Genomic DNA, 17,915 nt, shown 5'->3' on the forward strand with positions numbered 1-17,915 from the left:
TCGGCGGCTCGGGATTCGAACCGGCAACCTTCCGATTACGGGTAAGCAGGAGCGAGTGGAGTATGTTTGATATCGCTGTACGTTCCCGTGGTCTGCAGGATTCTTCTTACCTTGTGCAGTTCCACCGGCGCTGGTTTTGGTCTCGTTGTGTTCCATGTTGAAATGGAAGATGTGCTGGTTGTCCTCGATCCCGTCAACAACTCTGCCAAAGTAAAAATCGCATAAAAATCGAAATCAAATCGTCCTATTAGTAAATACTGAACAACAATGAACAGGAATCACAATTATAACTATAGTACACGGTTCTGGTACAGAGGTTTCATGGTAATGGTGAGACCGTGGCAGGGCACCTCGGGCTGAGGTCAGGCGGGCCGAAGCAGTTGACCTTGGGTATGAGCAGCTTGGAGGGCTTGCGGGCCTCGGCGTCCGGGTGCTCCCTCTTGGGCTGCTGCTGCGGGGACGGGCTCTGGGCGCGGCTCCTCATGGGCGACCGGCAGTGGCGCAGGGCGTTGAACTGGCGCAGCTCGTCGCCCAGCAGGTTGCTCAGGGAGGTGCGGCGGACGGGGCCGCTCAGGTTCGGCAGCAGCAGGTTCCGGCGCGACCGCGAGGAGGGGGACAGCCGCAGATACTCGTCCGGGTCGTCTCCGGGCTCGATGATGGACGGAAGCTTGCTGTCCGAGGACACGCAGGGGTCCAGGCGGGCCTGAGGGGCGGATTCCGGCAAAACCATTCAATTAAAACGGATGAGTTTTCTTAGTAAAGCGACCAAACGTCGCTCATTGACTTTCAACTAGCGGGCACCTAACTGCATGTCCCCGCCTCCACTTCCATGAAGTCTTACTGCAGGGCTTAACGGGCAAATTTTCATAATTGCTCATATCAATGACTTCCGAAGAGCCCGGGAACTCTGAAAAGGGATGTGACTCGTGAAAAAGGAACGTGCGCCCTCATTACCTTAAAAAATGTGATTCAAGAACATGGAGCTACTATTTCTCGTCACACACGCTTCCGCCAGGTTTATTAGAAAATGTCCCTGGAGACCAAAGTCGCAAAAAAAAATCCAAAATTTGTTACAATATTTTTGGGTTATAAGACACGTTACCATCATCTAGTGCGAATCTTCCGGAATAGCGTTTTTCGGTGCACCCCTTTTGATTAGAAACGAAAGATAACAGCCCATTTGCATTATGAAAGGAACGCAGGAACAAAAAGGGGAACGTTAAACCGGAGCCCTGGTGGGAGTGCGGGTTTAAAAAAAGCAGCTGACCCAGATCTGCCGCGGGCCTGGGGGATCGTGCAGAGTTCTGGAGACCCCCGCTCCTGTAATGAGGTTCCTCCCCTTCCATAAAAAATCCAACTGTTAACCACTGGCCCCACAACAGCGCACGACGGGAACAGTCCCATTCATCAAGACGGCCTACGGGGGGCTGAACTGTTTCTGCTCGTTTTGGTCACTGCTGTGCATCACCCCTAATAAGCCTCGTTCCTAATGAGGGGAATTTAAATAGGGAAATTAGCAACTCTTTAGACTTGTACACCGGCTTGGACCCAAGACCACATTTTTCAATATTTCTGACTGATGATTAAAAAAAAGATGGCAGTTAGCTTCCATAAAGAGAGTCTTTAGATCAGCTAAATGAGTGCGGAGGAACGTGGAAGGAGGAGTGAAGAACAAGACGCTGGGATGAACACCACGATGAGATGCGCACTCCAAACATCACGGTCACAAAGCGGGGCCGCGGGACAGAAAGTGAGAGAGGAGCCTTGGGGAACTTACATGAGGGAACCTGGGTGACCTTGAAAATCTGGTGAGACCCTAGAAAGACAAAGCCCGACAAGTGTTACCATGCAGACAAGAGTGTGCCTCATCAGAAGAGTAAAGCTTCAAAGTGCCCAAAAGTGGACTTATTCCATAAGTCCCCTGTCATTATTCAAGCCTGCTTTTTTCCTGAAAAGCCTGGTAATCGCCTCGCCCGCACCTCATCTGATAATTAGCCATTTTTTGTTACCCTCAGTGGTGCCTGGCGCATTTGCATGAATATAAATGAGAATCGTCCTTTGTAACATCCCAGCGAAAGTGCTTGTAATTACCAATAGGAACAATAATGGAGACGGAATGAACAAAAAAAAGACGGATTTTGGTTGTTCTCCTCAATTCTCATTCTTTTCAAGGTGCCCCGGTGTCGGATCACACACTGTCTCAAGATAAACAGAGGCCTGTCTACCGTGCCCATGTTGATCGTGTAAGATGATGCTCTTCTCTGCAAAGGCCATGTGGGTCACATCGTCCAGCAGGCGAGATTATTCGGTCATAACTCAAAAGCATCACAGAGTAAAGTAATGTCACATGGTAATATATATACTACCGGGCAAAAGTCTGGACGCCCCTACTCTGTTGCGGTTATGGAGACTAAGATGGAGCCATTTAGAAGAATCCAACGGCAAGAAACATCTTTAGAATTTGTTGCATCAGGAGAAAGTGAAGTATGTTTGTATGGTTTCTACCATCATCGTCAGCCGCTTGATGAGATGCTCATTAACATGAGTGAATGATAAGAAAGTTCTCAGCATAGACCTTCAGGATAATGGGTGGTAGTGGCCTAGTGGGGTAACACACTCGCCTATGAGCCAGAAGACCCAAGTTCAAATCCCACTTACTAACATTGTCCATGAGCAAGACACTTAACCCTGAGTGTCTCCAGGGGGGGACTGTCCCTGTAACTACTGATTGTAAGTCGCTCTGGATAAGGGCGTCTGATAAATGCTGTAAATGTAAATATAAATGATTAATGGGAACTGTCCCCGTTGTCCAATTTAAGGTGGTTTAGAAAAGACGAGTGTGTTAAATGCTGCCGTCACAGGAACTTTTTGCCTTGTGGTAACCTCACGTGTGTTATTTCCTGCACCCTCAGCTGTGTTCTATAATATAAAAACGCAAAACCCATCTCAAATAAATAGCGTCCAATGTTTGACTGGTAGTCTATGTATATTTCTATAGATGTTAAATTAAGGATGGTAATGATGAACCACACAAAAAAAGACTTTTGTGACACGTTGGCATGATTTCAGGCCAATCCTGAAACAGCTTTGCCTCTCATTTGCGTGTGTGTGTGTGTGTGCGCGCGCGCATGTTTTCCTGTTTTTTAAAACCCACCTCGGCTTCACTCCCCTCCCTCAGGTTGTAGGTGAGGTGGAGGTGGATGTCTGCAGTGAAGACGCTGGCGTACTCGGGGTACAGCTCGAGCACCTCCCGCAGGGCCCGGACGCTGATGTACTGCAGGTCGCAGTAGGTCAGCGCTTTCACGTCCGCGTTCGTCTTAATCACGTGATCCTGGCCTGGGAGGTCTGAGCCAATCAGGTCGCCCTTTCCTGCGGAGGACATCCAGCACAAACTTGGTCAAAGTGTTGCAGATACGGAGACAAAATAATGTTATGGGGTGTTCTCAAAAATAATAATTAAATACTGGGTGGTAGTAGCCTAGCGGGTAACACACTCGCCTATGGACCAGAAGACCCAGGTTCAAACCCCACTTACTACCATCGTGTCCCTGAGCAGGACACTTAACCCTGAGTGTCTCCAGGGGGGGACTGTCCCTGTCACTACTGATTGTAAGTCGCTCTGGATAAGGGCGTCTGGTAAATGCCGTAATGTAAATGTAATGTAAAATAATAATACAGAAGCTAATCTTGACCTTTCTGACGAGCCCTAACATAATTATAATTTTTTTTTTTTTGTAGAAACAATAATCAATTAAAATGCCGCCGGCAAAAACCGGAGGGATATTAGTCCAAGATGAATCACCCAGTATGGCCAGCACCATGCCGTCCTTGAGGACCTCCAGTGAGCCCGAGCAAACGAAGTAATCGGCGTGGAGGGCGTCGCCCTGGCGGATGAGGTACTCCCCCGGGGCGCAGAAGGAGGTCTTGATGTGGAGGGACAGCGAGCGCAGGCAGCCGCGGCTGGCGCCCTGGAACACCGGGAGCTGCAGGATGTCCTTGTTGAGGTGCATGGCGATGTCGGCGCGCAGCTCGTCAGGAAAGTCGTGCAGGAGCTGCAGGAGGAGAGGAGTGGGGCTGTGATCCCAACCCGGCCCGACAAATACGGCCTTTCTTTTCGTGAGCTACGACCGCTAGACGATACTTAAAACTCATAAACTGGCTGAGAATTGCAAATCAAATTAACGTTTCATTAAAAATTATAGAAATTTTATTGAAAATGCAAAATACTTTTACCAATAACCGAAACAAATTTACAAGCAGCGAATCGTATGGAAAGGATTTACAGTAGAGGCAAAAAGTTTGGACACTCCTTATCATTCAAGGTGTTTTCTTTATCTTCATGACCATTTACGTTGGTAGATTCTCACTGAAGGCATCAAAACTATGAATGAACACATGTGGAGTTCTGGACTTAACAAATTGGGTTCGGTTGGGTTCAGGTCCGGTGACTGTGGAGGCCAGGTAAGTACATAACTCCACATGTGTTCATTCATAGTTTTGATGCCTTCAGTGAGAACCTACCAACGTAAATGTTCATGAAGATAAAGAACACACGTTGAATGAGAAGGTGTCCAAACATTTGGCCTGTGCTGTATAGACCGGAAGTTTGTTTTTGCTAACCGATAATATGACCCAACCAGACTCAATTTTGATCATTTTATTTGGGTCGGGTCATATCTTCGTGATTTACTGTGCCTGCTCCGTTGATCGAAACCTTTTTCTTTTCTTCCGGCAGCTTGCCGCAGGGCGAGGCCTCGCATTTTATTACCAGGTGGGACTTCAAGCCCTGATCTCTGCTCGCCCAGAACTCACCAAGTACCCTAAATAGTACATGTTACCTAATTCAGAACAAATGGGCTGGTCTGTGATTTTATAACATTTAATTAGTTATAAAACACAATGTGAGCGAAGTTTGTTTCTGCTTCATACGCTCAATGATGGTCAAAAAGCCACAATAATCGTGCAGTATGAAGTACTACAAAAAAAAAACTGCCCACTGCTCACTAAGGGTTATGGGTTAGATGTAGAGGACACATTTCATTGTGTGTGTGATGTGTCCTGCTGTGTATCACAGTGTAAAAAATACCTCAATGTTTATAGGTAGTACAAAAGTATTCTGAATACATTACTTTTTGTAGATGGGAACAGTCTGGAATAAAGCGGGAGAACAGATGTGACAAAAGCAAGGTGGGTGAAAGAGTGGCACCAAATTCTAATCGGCTTAGTTTGAAGATCCGTGAGAAACCTCTAATAAAGCTGTATGATCTCTGCACGCTGGTGTTCAGGTCCTTCTGATCTTCCGCTCCCTCCTACCTCGTTCGCATCGATGCCGTTGTTGACGGACCAGGTGGTCTGGAAGTACTCCAGCATGCGCTGCTTGAGCTGCTGGGGCAGCCGGTGGACCCTGATGAAGTCCTTCAGGTCCTTCATGCGCGTGTGGTAGAGCGAGCGGCGGGAGTACATGCGCTGAATAATGGCCGTCACGTTACCGAAGACCACCGCGTGCATTAGAGCTGGGGAGAGGTGTCGATGTGCTGGCTTTATTAAAGTAAACGTACACGACATTAATATTACTCTGCGCGTGTGTATGTGCGTTTGTGCAACTGACCACCAATGAGCATGGTGCAGATGGAGAAGATCTTCTCGGCATCGGTGTTGGCGCACACATTGCCGAAGCCCACACTGGTCAGGCTACTGAGGGTGAAGTAGAGGGACGCGATGTAGGCACTGCGCACCGACGGGCCGCCCACGGTACTGTTGACGTAGGGAGTCTCCAGGCGCTTCCCCAGCTCGTGGAGCCAGCCTGAGAGAAGGCGAGAACGTGGTGTCAGGGGTATCAGCAAAAAAAGAAAGAAAGAAATAATGAGAAAGACAGGAGACGTGTCCACTGGGAGTGAACAGAAATAGGCATCAGTGGGGTACACTGGGGGAGATTGGTGAAATATGGCGATAATTACTGCGTAACCCCGGACTCCCTCTGAGGAAGACATTCGTAACCTTTACACATCAAAGTGTCCAATCCGTGCTTATAATAACACGCACACAACAGTGTTGGGGCTCCACCGATCACAGTAATGAGACAGGTCTCAATGTATTCTGAAAAGTATTCTGAATACATTAATATTACTATAATTACTCTGCGTAACCCCGGACTCCCGCTGAGGAAGACATTCGTAACCTTTACACATCAAAGTGTCCAATCCGTGCTTATAATAACATGCACACAACAGTGTTGGGGCTCCACCGATCACAGTAATGAGACAGGTCTCAATGTATTCTGAAAAGTATTCTGAATACATTAATATTACTATAATTACTCTGCGTAACCCCGGACTCCCGCTGAGGAAGACATTCGTAACCTTTACACATCAAAGTGTCCAATCCGTGCTTATAATAACACGCACACAACAGTGTTGGGGCTCCACCGATCACAGTAATGAGACAGGTCTCAATGTATTCTGAAAAGTATTCTGAATACATTAATATTACTATAATTACTCTGCGTAACCCCGGACTCCCGCTGAGGAAGACATTCGTAACCTTTACACATCAAAGTGTCCAATCCGTGCTTATAATAACACGCACACAACAGTGTTGGGGCTCCACCGATCACAGTAATGAGACAGGTCTCAATGTATTCTGAAAAGTATTCTGAATACATTAATATTACTATAATTACTCTGCGTAACCCCGGACTCCCGCTGAGGAAGACATTCGTAACCTTTACACATCAAAGTGTCCAATCCGTGCTTATAATAACACGCACACAACAGTGTTGGGGCTCCACCGATCACAGTAATTAGGAGACAGGTAAAAAACTATTCTGAATACATTACTTTTCATAGACTGGAATATTCTGGAGTAAAGCAGGACGACAGATGTGATGAAAGTAAGATGGACGAAGCTTATTTTTAAAGTGTGGCAACAAATTCTTATTTGGCTTAGTGTTGAAGATTCATGGTTGAAGATTCAAACCAGCTTTACTTAGGGCTTCTTATAATGCTGTATCGATTATTTATTCGCTGCGATCTCTGCATTTTTGGGGACTGGCATGCTGGTTGTCAGGTGTTGGGGCTCCACCGGTCACAGTAATTACGTGCAGCAGGAGATGGGTCTTAGAGTACTCTCCAGGCTGTAAGGTTACTGCAGGCCCCTTCTAAGCTGAATGAATGACAGCAGGACAGTGTATTCAAGGTGTGTGTGGGGGTCCGGGCCCAGGGCTGACAGAGGGATGCTGGGAGCTACGCCGCTGGATAAAATCTGCAGCTAGGCTATTATTACGGTGCAGGTCATTTTTGGGTCATTTTAGTTGGTCCAATTAGATGAGTCTGATGTTTCAATGCCGTTTGAGAGACAGAATGTGTTAGAAAGACAGTAAGAGAGAAAATGAAGTATTTGATTATGTACATGCTATTTAAATGAATATATAAGTTATGTACATCTGTGTATGGGTGTGCAACTGAAAATGTATTTGAAAATTGAATGTAGGTGTAACAAAGGCATTTAAGAATACTAAAGTGTTCTTACAAACGTATTTAATAAACCATTCAAATGATTCTTAAAATGCTTAGCGGGGCTGAAATGTGTAACGGCAGGCAAAAAAACGGCACTAATGTTTGCAAACTGATCCTTTGGGCAAATGACTATTCTGCTGAAATAGTCATGCATCTGCCAATGCCGAACCAGTGGTGTGTCGGTACGGTTTTGTGCAGCTCGTTTTCAGGCTGACGGTGGATAATATTAAATATTCTCATGCACACAGTATTATGTGAGCGTGCATACACCCATGCATGTCATCGCGTTTATTTGCAAGCGTCCTTGCGTGACTGTGAATATGAGTGTGTGCTTGTATTTGTGTATGTGTGTGTGTGTGTGTGTGTGTACCTATGTCCCACGTCTCTGGGTGGTGACTCTCCATCTCCTTGCGGCCAATGACATACCAAATGCAGGCCATCCAGTGGGCTAACAGTGCGAAGACGGACATGAGGAGCGTCAGCACCATGGCGCTGTACTGGGAGTAGCGGTCCAGTTTCTGTAGCAGACGCAACAGGCGCAACAGGCGCACCGTCTTCAGCAGGTGCACCAGCGACGTCTGTGAGGGGGACATGTGAAGGACAAGTCTGGGTGCATACTCAACAAATGGGAAATACCCCGTCCTGACTCGGCATGTGATGGATAATAATTTAAATTATTAATAATTTATATATACTGTAAATTCTGGCATATAAGCAGCTACATTTTTGCGGCTAATTCATGTATTTTTATACATAGTGCAGGTATATACATACAATCGTATATTTTATATACACACACACACACACACAGTACAGGTCAAAAGTTTGGAGACACCTTCTCATTCGGTGTGTTTTCTTTATTTTCCTGACCATTTACGTTGGTAGATTCTCACTGAAGGCATCTAAACTATGAATGAACACGTGTGGAGTTCTGGACTTAACAAAAAGTGGAGACCTGACCTTCACAGTCACCGGACCTGAACCCAATCCAGATGGTTTGGGGTGAGCTGGACCAACAAGTGTTAAACACCTCTGGGAACTCCTTCAAGACTGTTGGAGAAGAATTTCAGGTGACGACCTCTTGAAGCTCATCGAGAGAATGCCAAGAGTGTGTAAAGCAGTAATCAGAGCAAAGAAACTAGAATATAAAACATGTTTTCACTTATTTCACCTTTTTTTGTTAAGTACAGAACTCCACATGTGTTCATTCATAGTTTTGATGCCTTCAGTGAGAATCTACCAACGTAAATGGTCATGAAGATGAGGAAAACACATCGAAAGAGAAGGTGTCCACACTTTTGGTCTGTACTGTATATATACCGTATATAAATGTGTGTGTGTGAGTGTGTGTTATAGGAAAACCATTTGGGGAAAAACCCCACATACTCACCACTGTGATGTTAAAGGCGTAGAGGAGGTCAAAGGGCAGGGCGGCCACCAGGTCAACAAAGAACCAGGTGGCGGCGTAGTGGATGCAGATGGAGCGCGAGTCGTACACCACCTGACCCGACTGGCTCACGTAGGTGGTGCGGAAATTCAGGATGATGTCTGTGAAAGCAGACAGCAGCACGTGTTACCGTCACTGTGACGGGGAGGAGAGGAACGTCGACAGAATCGATTTAGTGGAATCCGTTCAGTAAATTCTAATTTGCACTGGAGTAGTTTTAGGATGTGAGCGACTCAGGAGTCGCCACGGCCAGCCCACACCTGGTAACAGATATCTCTGGCTTAAATCCTGCTGCATTGTCTGTGTTGAACAAGTGGGTGGTTCCGGACGTCTAAAGTTGGCAGTCGGCACACAGAGAGAAGAGGTCCCCAGGGCGGCGAACAAAGCCCTTTCTTTAGACCACAGCCTGTGAATTTTTAAAGCTCCGTGTAGTTTTTGGTGGTTTCAGAGGTTCCTGGTTGGACAGAATGAGAAGATGCGCCCAGCGTGGAACTACATCGCACTCACCCAGAATAAAAAGCATCTCCACCGCGATGTCACTGACGATGGTGCTCCTGGAGGCCGTCTCGGGGTCGTTGTACGCCGTGAAGCACACGTTGTACGGCACGGTGACGGCGACGTAGAACGTGGCCAGCAGGATCATCCAGTCCCACAGGGCTTTGGAGACGCTGTAGTGGAGCAGGATGAACCGGGACTTCTGCACCGTCGCCACTTTGTACTCTGGAAGCGATGGCTTCTCGAACATGTTCTGCTGGAGCAGATTTAGACAAACTGTCTCTGAGATTGGTGAAGGACATTTGTGGTGTCAACAGCACCCTGTCTGATTTCTGCTGTGAGGAAAACTGTGAGATTCGTCGCCACTATTATCGGGTTTTAATTGATGTATCACACTAGGGAAGCTGAGCAATTGCTCCTCTGATGACATTTACCAGACGCCCATCAGTAGTTACAGGGACAGTCCCCCCTGGAGACACTCAGGGTTAAGTGTCCTGCTCAGGGACACGATGGTAGTAAGTGGGATTTGAACCTGGGTCTTCTGGTTCACAGGCGAGTGTGTTACCCCACTAGGCTACCACCACCCCTCCTGATGGGCTGGTTTTAATTGGATTGTCCAAAACGATGTTGCAGAGAACCAGTGACATTAAGGATGACCAACAGAGACAGAAAAGTCCTTTCTATTCATCTCGAAACAAAGGCTCAGTCGGGGCAGAAAAGAATTGTGGGTAATGGAGTATTAAATTGAACCCCTTTCAGTGCCCTGAAGCTTGGTGGGATGCTGCGATCGCGCTTCAGGGCTAAATCAGCCCAGGAGAGGGCGGGGCCAGGGGTCAAAATGTCCTTTTTAAACAGTTCCTCAACCAGATACAAGGTCTGGTCTCAATCTGGTGCGGCTTCGCTCATTGTGTAGTCACAAATACACTGTCACTGCTCATTAAAAGTGACAAAAATGTCCTGTTCTTACTCAAGAGTTCTTTTCCATCCCTTTCGCATCTCAGTCTGCAAAGAAATGTGCTTTTTTTTTGGCCAAAATCCGTGTCGCAGGTCGAATTTTCACAGTAATTAATACATTTCATGTAGTGAATTGTATTATTCTGCGGAGAGGATTCAGACTTGCTTTAACCCCGCCTCCTCATGCTAGTTCCCAGTAAATCCACATTTAATAAATGATGCATTAATGAATTTTTCATACCTTAAAAGGAATGTTTGGGATGATTTCGCTCCTGATTCTTCTGTCAGATGCACCCCAGTCTAGGGGACTGTTCTAGGTAATACATATTTATTTCGTCCCTTCATGCAATTTACTAAGAATTTATTTGACATTTTCTTAGATTTCATCTGCAATTCAAAGACACCGTTCTTCTCAGAATTTGATCGAGTTCCTGAATTATGGCAATTAAGATGCTTTCTGGGAAAACCGGGGGAAGTTGATTTGTGATGTGGAACTCGAGGGGCGCCGCTGAAGATCCGCAAGGGCAGCGCTGTGACCTGGCGAGCGGCTCCTCGGCCATCGGCCGGCCACGTGCCCGTCTCGCCTTCCCGCTCACGCACAGCGCCGCATGTGCTTTTAAATCCCGGAGCCGGCATTCCATGAATGTAAGAAGTCTCAGCGGATTACGGTAATCCCATCTCTGGGCATCTCGGGGAGGTTCCTCGCGATGGCCTTCCAAGCGCTGGATTTCCTCGCCCTCATCCGCGCTTAAGCGGGCGCGCCGAGCCACGCTCGCACTCTTCTGTTCGGCCGCCTAATTCGCGGCATTAGATTAATGCCGGGGGAGTGGCGGGTTGTGTAACCGGCTGCGGAAGGACGGTGTTGAGGATGCGCCCTCCCAACATCTGCCGCAGGCTCCCCAACACGGGGCAATCTACGAAACACAGCCGTGAAGAGGAGGGCGCCGGGCTTCGGCGTCTGTTCCTGAATACCGAGGATTATTAAAAGCATCGGGGCGACGACGGTGTTATTTAGCATGGAGACGGTTTATTGATATGGCTCTACTGAGACGATGGTTTAAGATACTGGACTCATAAACATTCAGTCACCACCTTCTCTGCCTGAAATTTGGCAACCCTACGTTTGGCAACCCTAACACCATTATCCTCTCTCTTCTGTTCTCCTGCGAAACGGACCGAAGGTCCGGACCTCTGTATCACGAGCCGAACGTTCCCTGGCACTCCGGGCCAAGTTTTCCATTTATTCCGCGATTGTTTCCACCAGTGCGGTGAAATAAGTGTACCTTGAACGTGCCTAGTCGTCACCCGCCATGTGTTCCTGGCCCACGTAACGCTATTAAACCCTTTTCCTTCCCTACACCGCGAAATGTGACACTCTCCTATGCGCATCTTCTGAAGGTTACTCTAGTTTCAAATCCCAGACGAACCATCACAAGAGGGCGAGAGGCTGGGCGAGGGACGAAAAGAAGAAGAAGGCCTCCGTAAACGTGTGTAATTTCCCGGAGAGGACGATGGAGCCGGGCTCTGGTAATACGGCTCCGGGCCTCTCCAGCCTGTGCTTGAGCAGGATGGATGAGGGTGGATGAGGATGGATGAGGGTGGGGGTAAGAACGGCTCCCAGAAGAGAAAAGAGAAAAAAAAAAACCCACAAATACCCACAGAGGTGGAACAGAAAAGGCGCCGCGTTGAGTGTCACCGATGACATTTGCTTCTCCCAGTGCAATCTCACGGATAGATTGGACATTCCCATGGAGCTGTTGGACATTGCTCTGCTGTCTCTGCACACACACACACACACACACACACGTCTATTTGGCTCAGAGACCACCTGACTCTGTAATGAAGGCCGCGCGGAGGTTTCCCTCCTGCATAAGTCACGCGCGGGAGAGGAAAGATGCAGAATTTATCGGGGGTTAACGCCGGAGGAGGGTAAAAATAGCAGCGCAGAGTAGCGCGTCTAAGAAAAGCGAGACCCGTTTAACTGGAAGACACTTCCAGCCGGGCGACTGAGACAGGCTGTGTTAATGAGCTGCTAAGCGGTGCCCGTTCAGTGTTGAAATCAGCATGGCCGGTGTTGCTCGGGACCGGGAGTGAAACGGCGAGCTTTAGAGCACGCACGCCAAGCGCACCGCAACCGACAGTGTACAGCAGATCAGGTGTGTAGCACGTTGCATTATAGAATGCATGACTGGAATAAGGAATTAGACATTCCTGTAGACATGCATGCAAGTGTGTGAGCATATGACCAGTAATATGTAATAATGTGTAATAATTTCACTTTAATATAGCAGAGTGTACGACAGGATGGAAAATGCATATATAACATGCTAATATGCTTATATATAATATAAGTAGAGTCTAATTAGCATAATGCATGGATAAGTGTGTCATGAAGTGCACGTAGTACTTGAGTGTGCAACGTGCACATTCGAATGTGACCAGAAACCAGCCGGTGCGGGAGAGCAAGCCGGCCATCTGTTCGGAGGTGGGATCGGAAGTGTGACCTGGGGACCCTGGCAGACGAGGGGGAGGCGAAGTCCCGTCAAAGACAGAGGGGGGAGCAGGTGTTCTGGCCCGAAACGAGACCGGCGTCCCCTCCCTGCCGAGGGAAGCCTGGCGCGTCTGTCTCCACCGGGTCCAAAAACAGGACGGGGTGGAAAATGAGGGGCGGATCAGGTGAGGCGTCGTGCATAACAACACATCCTGGGTCAAAGGCCAAGTCAACATTGAAGGATTACTGGCTGCTGGCAGAGATTCCGGATGAAGACCTCCTGTCCTCTCCTGGCATGGTAACAAACCACCAATAAGCACCGAAACTAAAGATATCTACAATAGTAGTGAAAAAAAACCCACTTCATTAACGTAAACTTCATCAAACTGTCCCCATTTGGTTTGATTATGACGTCATTACGATCCACTCTGACCCAACAGAGTGCTGGAATGCACCACAGCAACTGCGTCGTGTCTCCTGGCAACGGCGTCCGTAAACCAGGCCGCGCCGGGCGCTGGTGTCACGGTCCGAGCCTGCCGGGTACTCACGCTGTTGAGGCTGACCTCGCTCTTGCCGCGGCGGGAGAACTGGCGGGTCAGGTGGTACAGCACGGTGCGCCCGCGCTTCCGCGCCGCGCTCAGGTGGGAGCTGCCGCTCTTCCTCCGCCTCTTGTCGTCTGCAAACACACGCACAGCGCGCTCGTACGAGGGTGTGTCTGGGGCGTGTGTGCGTTTACGTGTGCATCTCACCTTCCCTCCTGCCACCATGGTGGCCCTTGCCATGTGTGTCGGTGATGTCCTTGAAGGAGAACAGAAAAAGCACCATCTCCCCCTTCTCGTTCTTAATGGGCACAATGTCAAGCAGACACCAGAACGCAGTTCCTACAAGCGACACACACACACACACACACACACATTTTCTTATGAAACATCAACAGAAAAAACTGTTTGCTCACACATGGTTTTACCGCCCAACTGTTAATGGCACACAATGCTTTGGTGAGATTACCGTGTTAAAATGGGGTTCTTGATGCATTTTAATAACAATGCATGTCTGTATGTAATCAAAGAGTCTCACACACACACACACACACACACACACACTATATTATTCAAATAATTTGCCTTAGAGTAGTTGAAAAATACGTTTATGAATAAATGCATGGCAGTCTGGCCTGAGACATAATCACAGATGAGACGAGCCACTTGATCTCGAGAAGAATCCCAAAGGAAAGATTCCATTAGACCGAAGGTGGTGACTGAATGTTTATAAGCCACGCCCCCTTTCTCCTAAAGCCAATCGGCTTCTTTATGACATATTCGGCAAATCATGCTGTTGAACTGACGTCAAATATGCATACCATAAAGTAGATTAATACGCATAATGTAGGAACACTTCATGAATATACATGAAAACCATCATATTATATTGGCTTTCAAATTAAGGCCATTAGGTATCATCAAGACATCAACTGGCAAAGCCTCAATGACGCTTAATCACACATTTTTTGGAGAGAGGAGTAGAGAGAGAAGTAAATTAAGCTTCACAGACAGCCCTGGCTCCTCATTACAACAGTCTACACACACACACACACACACACACACATTGAAATGATGATGGATGGTTTGTAACTAAATGGGAACTAGAAGGGTCCCAGCTTAGTCTTTATCATTCAAAGCGCACGTGTGGTTTTTTGGGAGCCCACCTGGCTCTTGCTTCTGCTGCCTCTGTCAGCAGTATAACGTGGCTTTTGGAGAGAATAAGGCTGTTTGAAGTCTCTGTGGGTGTCGGTGTGTGTGTGTGTGTGTGTGTGCCAGTAAAAGAGAGAGAAAGAAAGAGAGAGATGCATTTGAAGCGATGTGGGGAGTTGGGGGACTCATTAAAATTCATTAAAAATCTATTCCCCGTTAAAGGCAGACGAGTTCACACTCCCCTCTCTCTCTCTCACACACACACACACCACACACACACACACACACACACACACACAGGGACATGCGAGGGGCTTCCGAGTCTCAGCCCCCACTCCCCCATATAATACCAGGTTGCCACTGACAACCACGTTTCAAAAAATGTCCCCTGAACAGGTCCCACCAAATACGTCTGTGCTTGAGACGATATTAGAGCGATGAGTTGTGGTACAATGCAGACCCTGAATGTGATGGCGCTAAATGGCGGTGGCCTAGTATGGGCAGTGGTGGCCTAGCGTTTAAGGAAGCGGCCCCGTAATCAGAAGGTTGCCGGTTCGAATCCCGATCCTGCCGAGGTGCCACTGAGCAAAGCACCGTCCCCACACACTGCTCCCCGGACGCCTGTCATGGCCGCCCACTGCTCACTCAGGGTGATGGTTAAATGCAGAGGACACATTTCACTGTGTGCTGTGCTGCTGTGTATCACAATGACGATCACTTCACTACTAAATCGTACCGTTCTTCTTGTAGAACTGAACCTCGGCCCGGTACTCCTCCCGCAGCTCCAGCGCCTTCTCCATCTGCTGGGCGACGTGCTCGCTGGTCCCCGCGCCGTACAGGAAGCGGCAGCTGCAGTTCTTCTGCATCACCTCGGTCCGCACGAAGCCCGTCAGCTCGCAGAAGCCGTCCGAGCAGTACACGATGGGGTAACCGCGGTGACCCTGCGCATTCCCCAGGATGAAGTTGCTGTCTGGGGACACCAAAAACAGTGGGAGGTCAGGCGAGGCCACGCCGCCAAGCACCTTCTACATGGCTGGCCCGCAGGATGAAATATGGCCAGAACATAAAACTTGTTCTGCACAGCTTCATTTTAACCCCGTAACTGCTGAAATTACGCCGTTTTGTTGTAAAAAATAAAATAAAATTCCACTAGCATGATCAGGCGAAAGTTTAATAACCTAAAAAAAAAGCTAAAATCCCGGCTAGGCACCCCTGAAAAAAAGAACGTACCAGGAATTTGGCAGGAGGATGAGGAACATTACCATTATTTTTCTGAAGTGATGTGATGATATCGGGGGCATTTTATTGGCTGAACTTGACCCCACCCCGGGAAACCATACCCTATGGACAACAAGCCAGTATCCCGCACCTGTAATGGGTGGCCCAACCATTCACATATTTTTTCTACGCGTGGCCCTCATTGGAGAAGATTGGGTGCTGCTACTGCCTCACCATCTCATGTCAGACTTGATGCTCTGCTGACTTTGTACTGTGTGCATAGAGGTTCGCTTTCTAAAGCGATCCTGGGTCCAAAATATTGCTGAGGCTTTTCCACGGACCCTTCGGGCATGTAGGAGGAACAGACATCAAAATTGAGTCATGGAGGACGCACGCTACAGGGTCATTCTGAACGAGGAGACAGACGAGGTCGAGCCATAATCCAGCCACGAGGAGATAAAAGCATGGGTGAAATTCAGTGATCTTTAAATCCCAGCAGAAAGGCAGGATTTTCAAAGCAGCGTCTAATTGCTAATGCATTTACGTGGGTGCTGTTTTTTTTTTATTTATTATTATTTTTTTAAACCTCTTCATCCTTTAAATTGAAATTTCAAATTCAAATTTTATTTGTCACGTACACAGTACGATATGCAGTGAAATGCTTTGGCGGCTGCTATAGACCACAGTATTGCAAATATTGCAAGTATATAAAGAACCCATTTTCAAATATTGCAAACATTACCAAATTTTACACTTTTATGTTTTTAACATAAAATATGTGTAACAGATCAGGTGAAGGTGTGCAAATGAGTAAAGTCAAAGTAAAAAGTAAAAAAAAATTTTGCAAAGTGAAAGTGCTGGAGTGTATTAGTGTTCTGTCCTATGAAGTGTTGTGGTTGAGACCTCTGTTGAGACTTTATGGAAATAAGCGTTGCACTTATTTCCAGCAGCAGCACTTTCGATGAACAATGCTCACAATTTAAGGCAATAGTCAAAAAAAAAAAAAAAAGAAAGAAATCACCTTCATTATCAGTTTTAGTTTTTCCCCTCGGGTCACCGGTGCGCCGCGGCAGCAGCAGCAATTTACAGGAAATGATTAATCCCCACGGCAACAGACATTCGGCACAACTGGAAACAGTCTGACACCAAACCGCACGTGCATATGTTGAATTTGTCGCTCAGTGCTGTCATGGTACGTAGGCGCTGTTATACAGTATGCGTTGGGGGGCAATCTAGACAGAACAGATCAATTCTGAAATAAGGGAGAAAAACCCAACGTTCCGCTATCGGAACAATGATGCATTATGTACATGCTGATATGAGAAAGATGGGTTTTTCTTTTTTACAATGCAGCGTGAAATGAAGACCGAAGACCAAAGGGCCCTCTTCCGGAATGTTCCTCAGATGTCGGACTACCCCCCCCCAAAAAAAGGCATCTACGGTGTAAACAGAAATTCCATTAGCGATGCCGCACAGAAGCCATCAATCTGCAGATACACAGCAGACAGCAACGAAATGATCGCAGTAAGGAGACGGTAAAACAATTGTAATCGAATGCATACTTGCGTATTCATATTTAAATGTTGCTTCCAGTAAGCCTCACTGTCTTTGGTCACGATTGCCAGCAGCCTTCACTCCGTGACGGAGCTGATTTTTCTCAATTTGGCCCGTAAAGGTTGTTTCAGTCGGTCGTAATGCAGAGCGAGAACCCCCGGTGACCGTAAATGACGGTGTAAAGGCCACTCTGGCTGCCCGGGTCCCTGTTCCATGCAGAAGTGTGAGCAGATGGGCAGCTATATATGTGCCAGAAGAGAAATGGCAGCGGAGAGGCCAGCGAAGGCCAATACGTGTCCATTCCGGCCGGGAAAGCGAAGACGGTTTGGCCCACGACTCTTCTATCTCCACGGCTAGCTTGATATAGACCTTGTTCCCACGGGAACTCATTATTCTCCGCCGCCATGCACTCGTAACATTAGCGGAAGCAGTCAAATGCTGGCCAACACACCAAGACGCATTTCTGTCTTTTGTCAAAAAAACGTCTTCCTGTCCTCAACTCAGTCCTGGCAAAGGTGGAGCCAATCCTTGGCTTTGGGACCTAAAATTGT

General features: G+C 47.6%; 1 protein-coding gene across 6 annotated transcripts in view; it reads right to left on the reverse strand.

Moving 5' to 3' along the window:
* The window catches only part of LOC114768631 (potassium voltage-gated channel subfamily H member 4-like), a 34,469-nt gene that overhangs the window by 4,612 nt on the left and 11,942 nt on the right, over nt 1-17,915 (reverse strand). For 2 of the 6 annotated variants that reach the window (XM_028961015.1, XM_028961068.1), the window contains exons 2-14: nt 15,329-15,562; nt 13,651-13,782; nt 13,450-13,577; nt 9,469-9,712; nt 8,905-9,062; nt 7,885-8,092; nt 5,609-5,803; nt 5,314-5,513; nt 3,803-4,052; nt 3,155-3,369; nt 1,778-1,816; nt 351-703; nt 111-202 (exon numbers count right to left, since the gene is read on the reverse strand). In XM_028961015.1, coding sequence (XP_028816848.1) covers nt 111-202; nt 351-703; nt 1,778-1,816; nt 3,155-3,369; nt 3,803-4,052; nt 5,314-5,513; nt 5,609-5,803; nt 7,885-8,092; nt 8,905-9,062; nt 9,469-9,712; nt 13,450-13,577; nt 13,651-13,782; nt 15,329-15,562 — 2,448 coding nt within the window. Of the gene's footprint in view, nt 1-110; nt 203-350; nt 704-1,777; nt 1,817-3,154; nt 3,370-3,802; nt 4,053-5,313; nt 5,514-5,608; nt 5,804-7,884; nt 8,093-8,904; nt 9,063-9,468; nt 9,713-10,651; nt 12,032-13,449; nt 13,578-13,650; nt 13,783-15,328; nt 15,563-17,915 lie in introns of those variants that run through there. The other 4 variants (XM_028961025.1, XM_028961047.1, XM_028961036.1 and 1 more) reach the window with 4 other exon arrangements.

Source organism: Denticeps clupeoides, chromosome 2 (assembly GCF_900700375.1).
Source record: "Denticeps clupeoides chromosome 2, fDenClu1.1, whole genome shotgun sequence".
Classification (NCBI taxonomy): domain Eukaryota; kingdom Metazoa; phylum Chordata; class Actinopteri; order Clupeiformes; family Denticipitidae; genus Denticeps; species Denticeps clupeoides.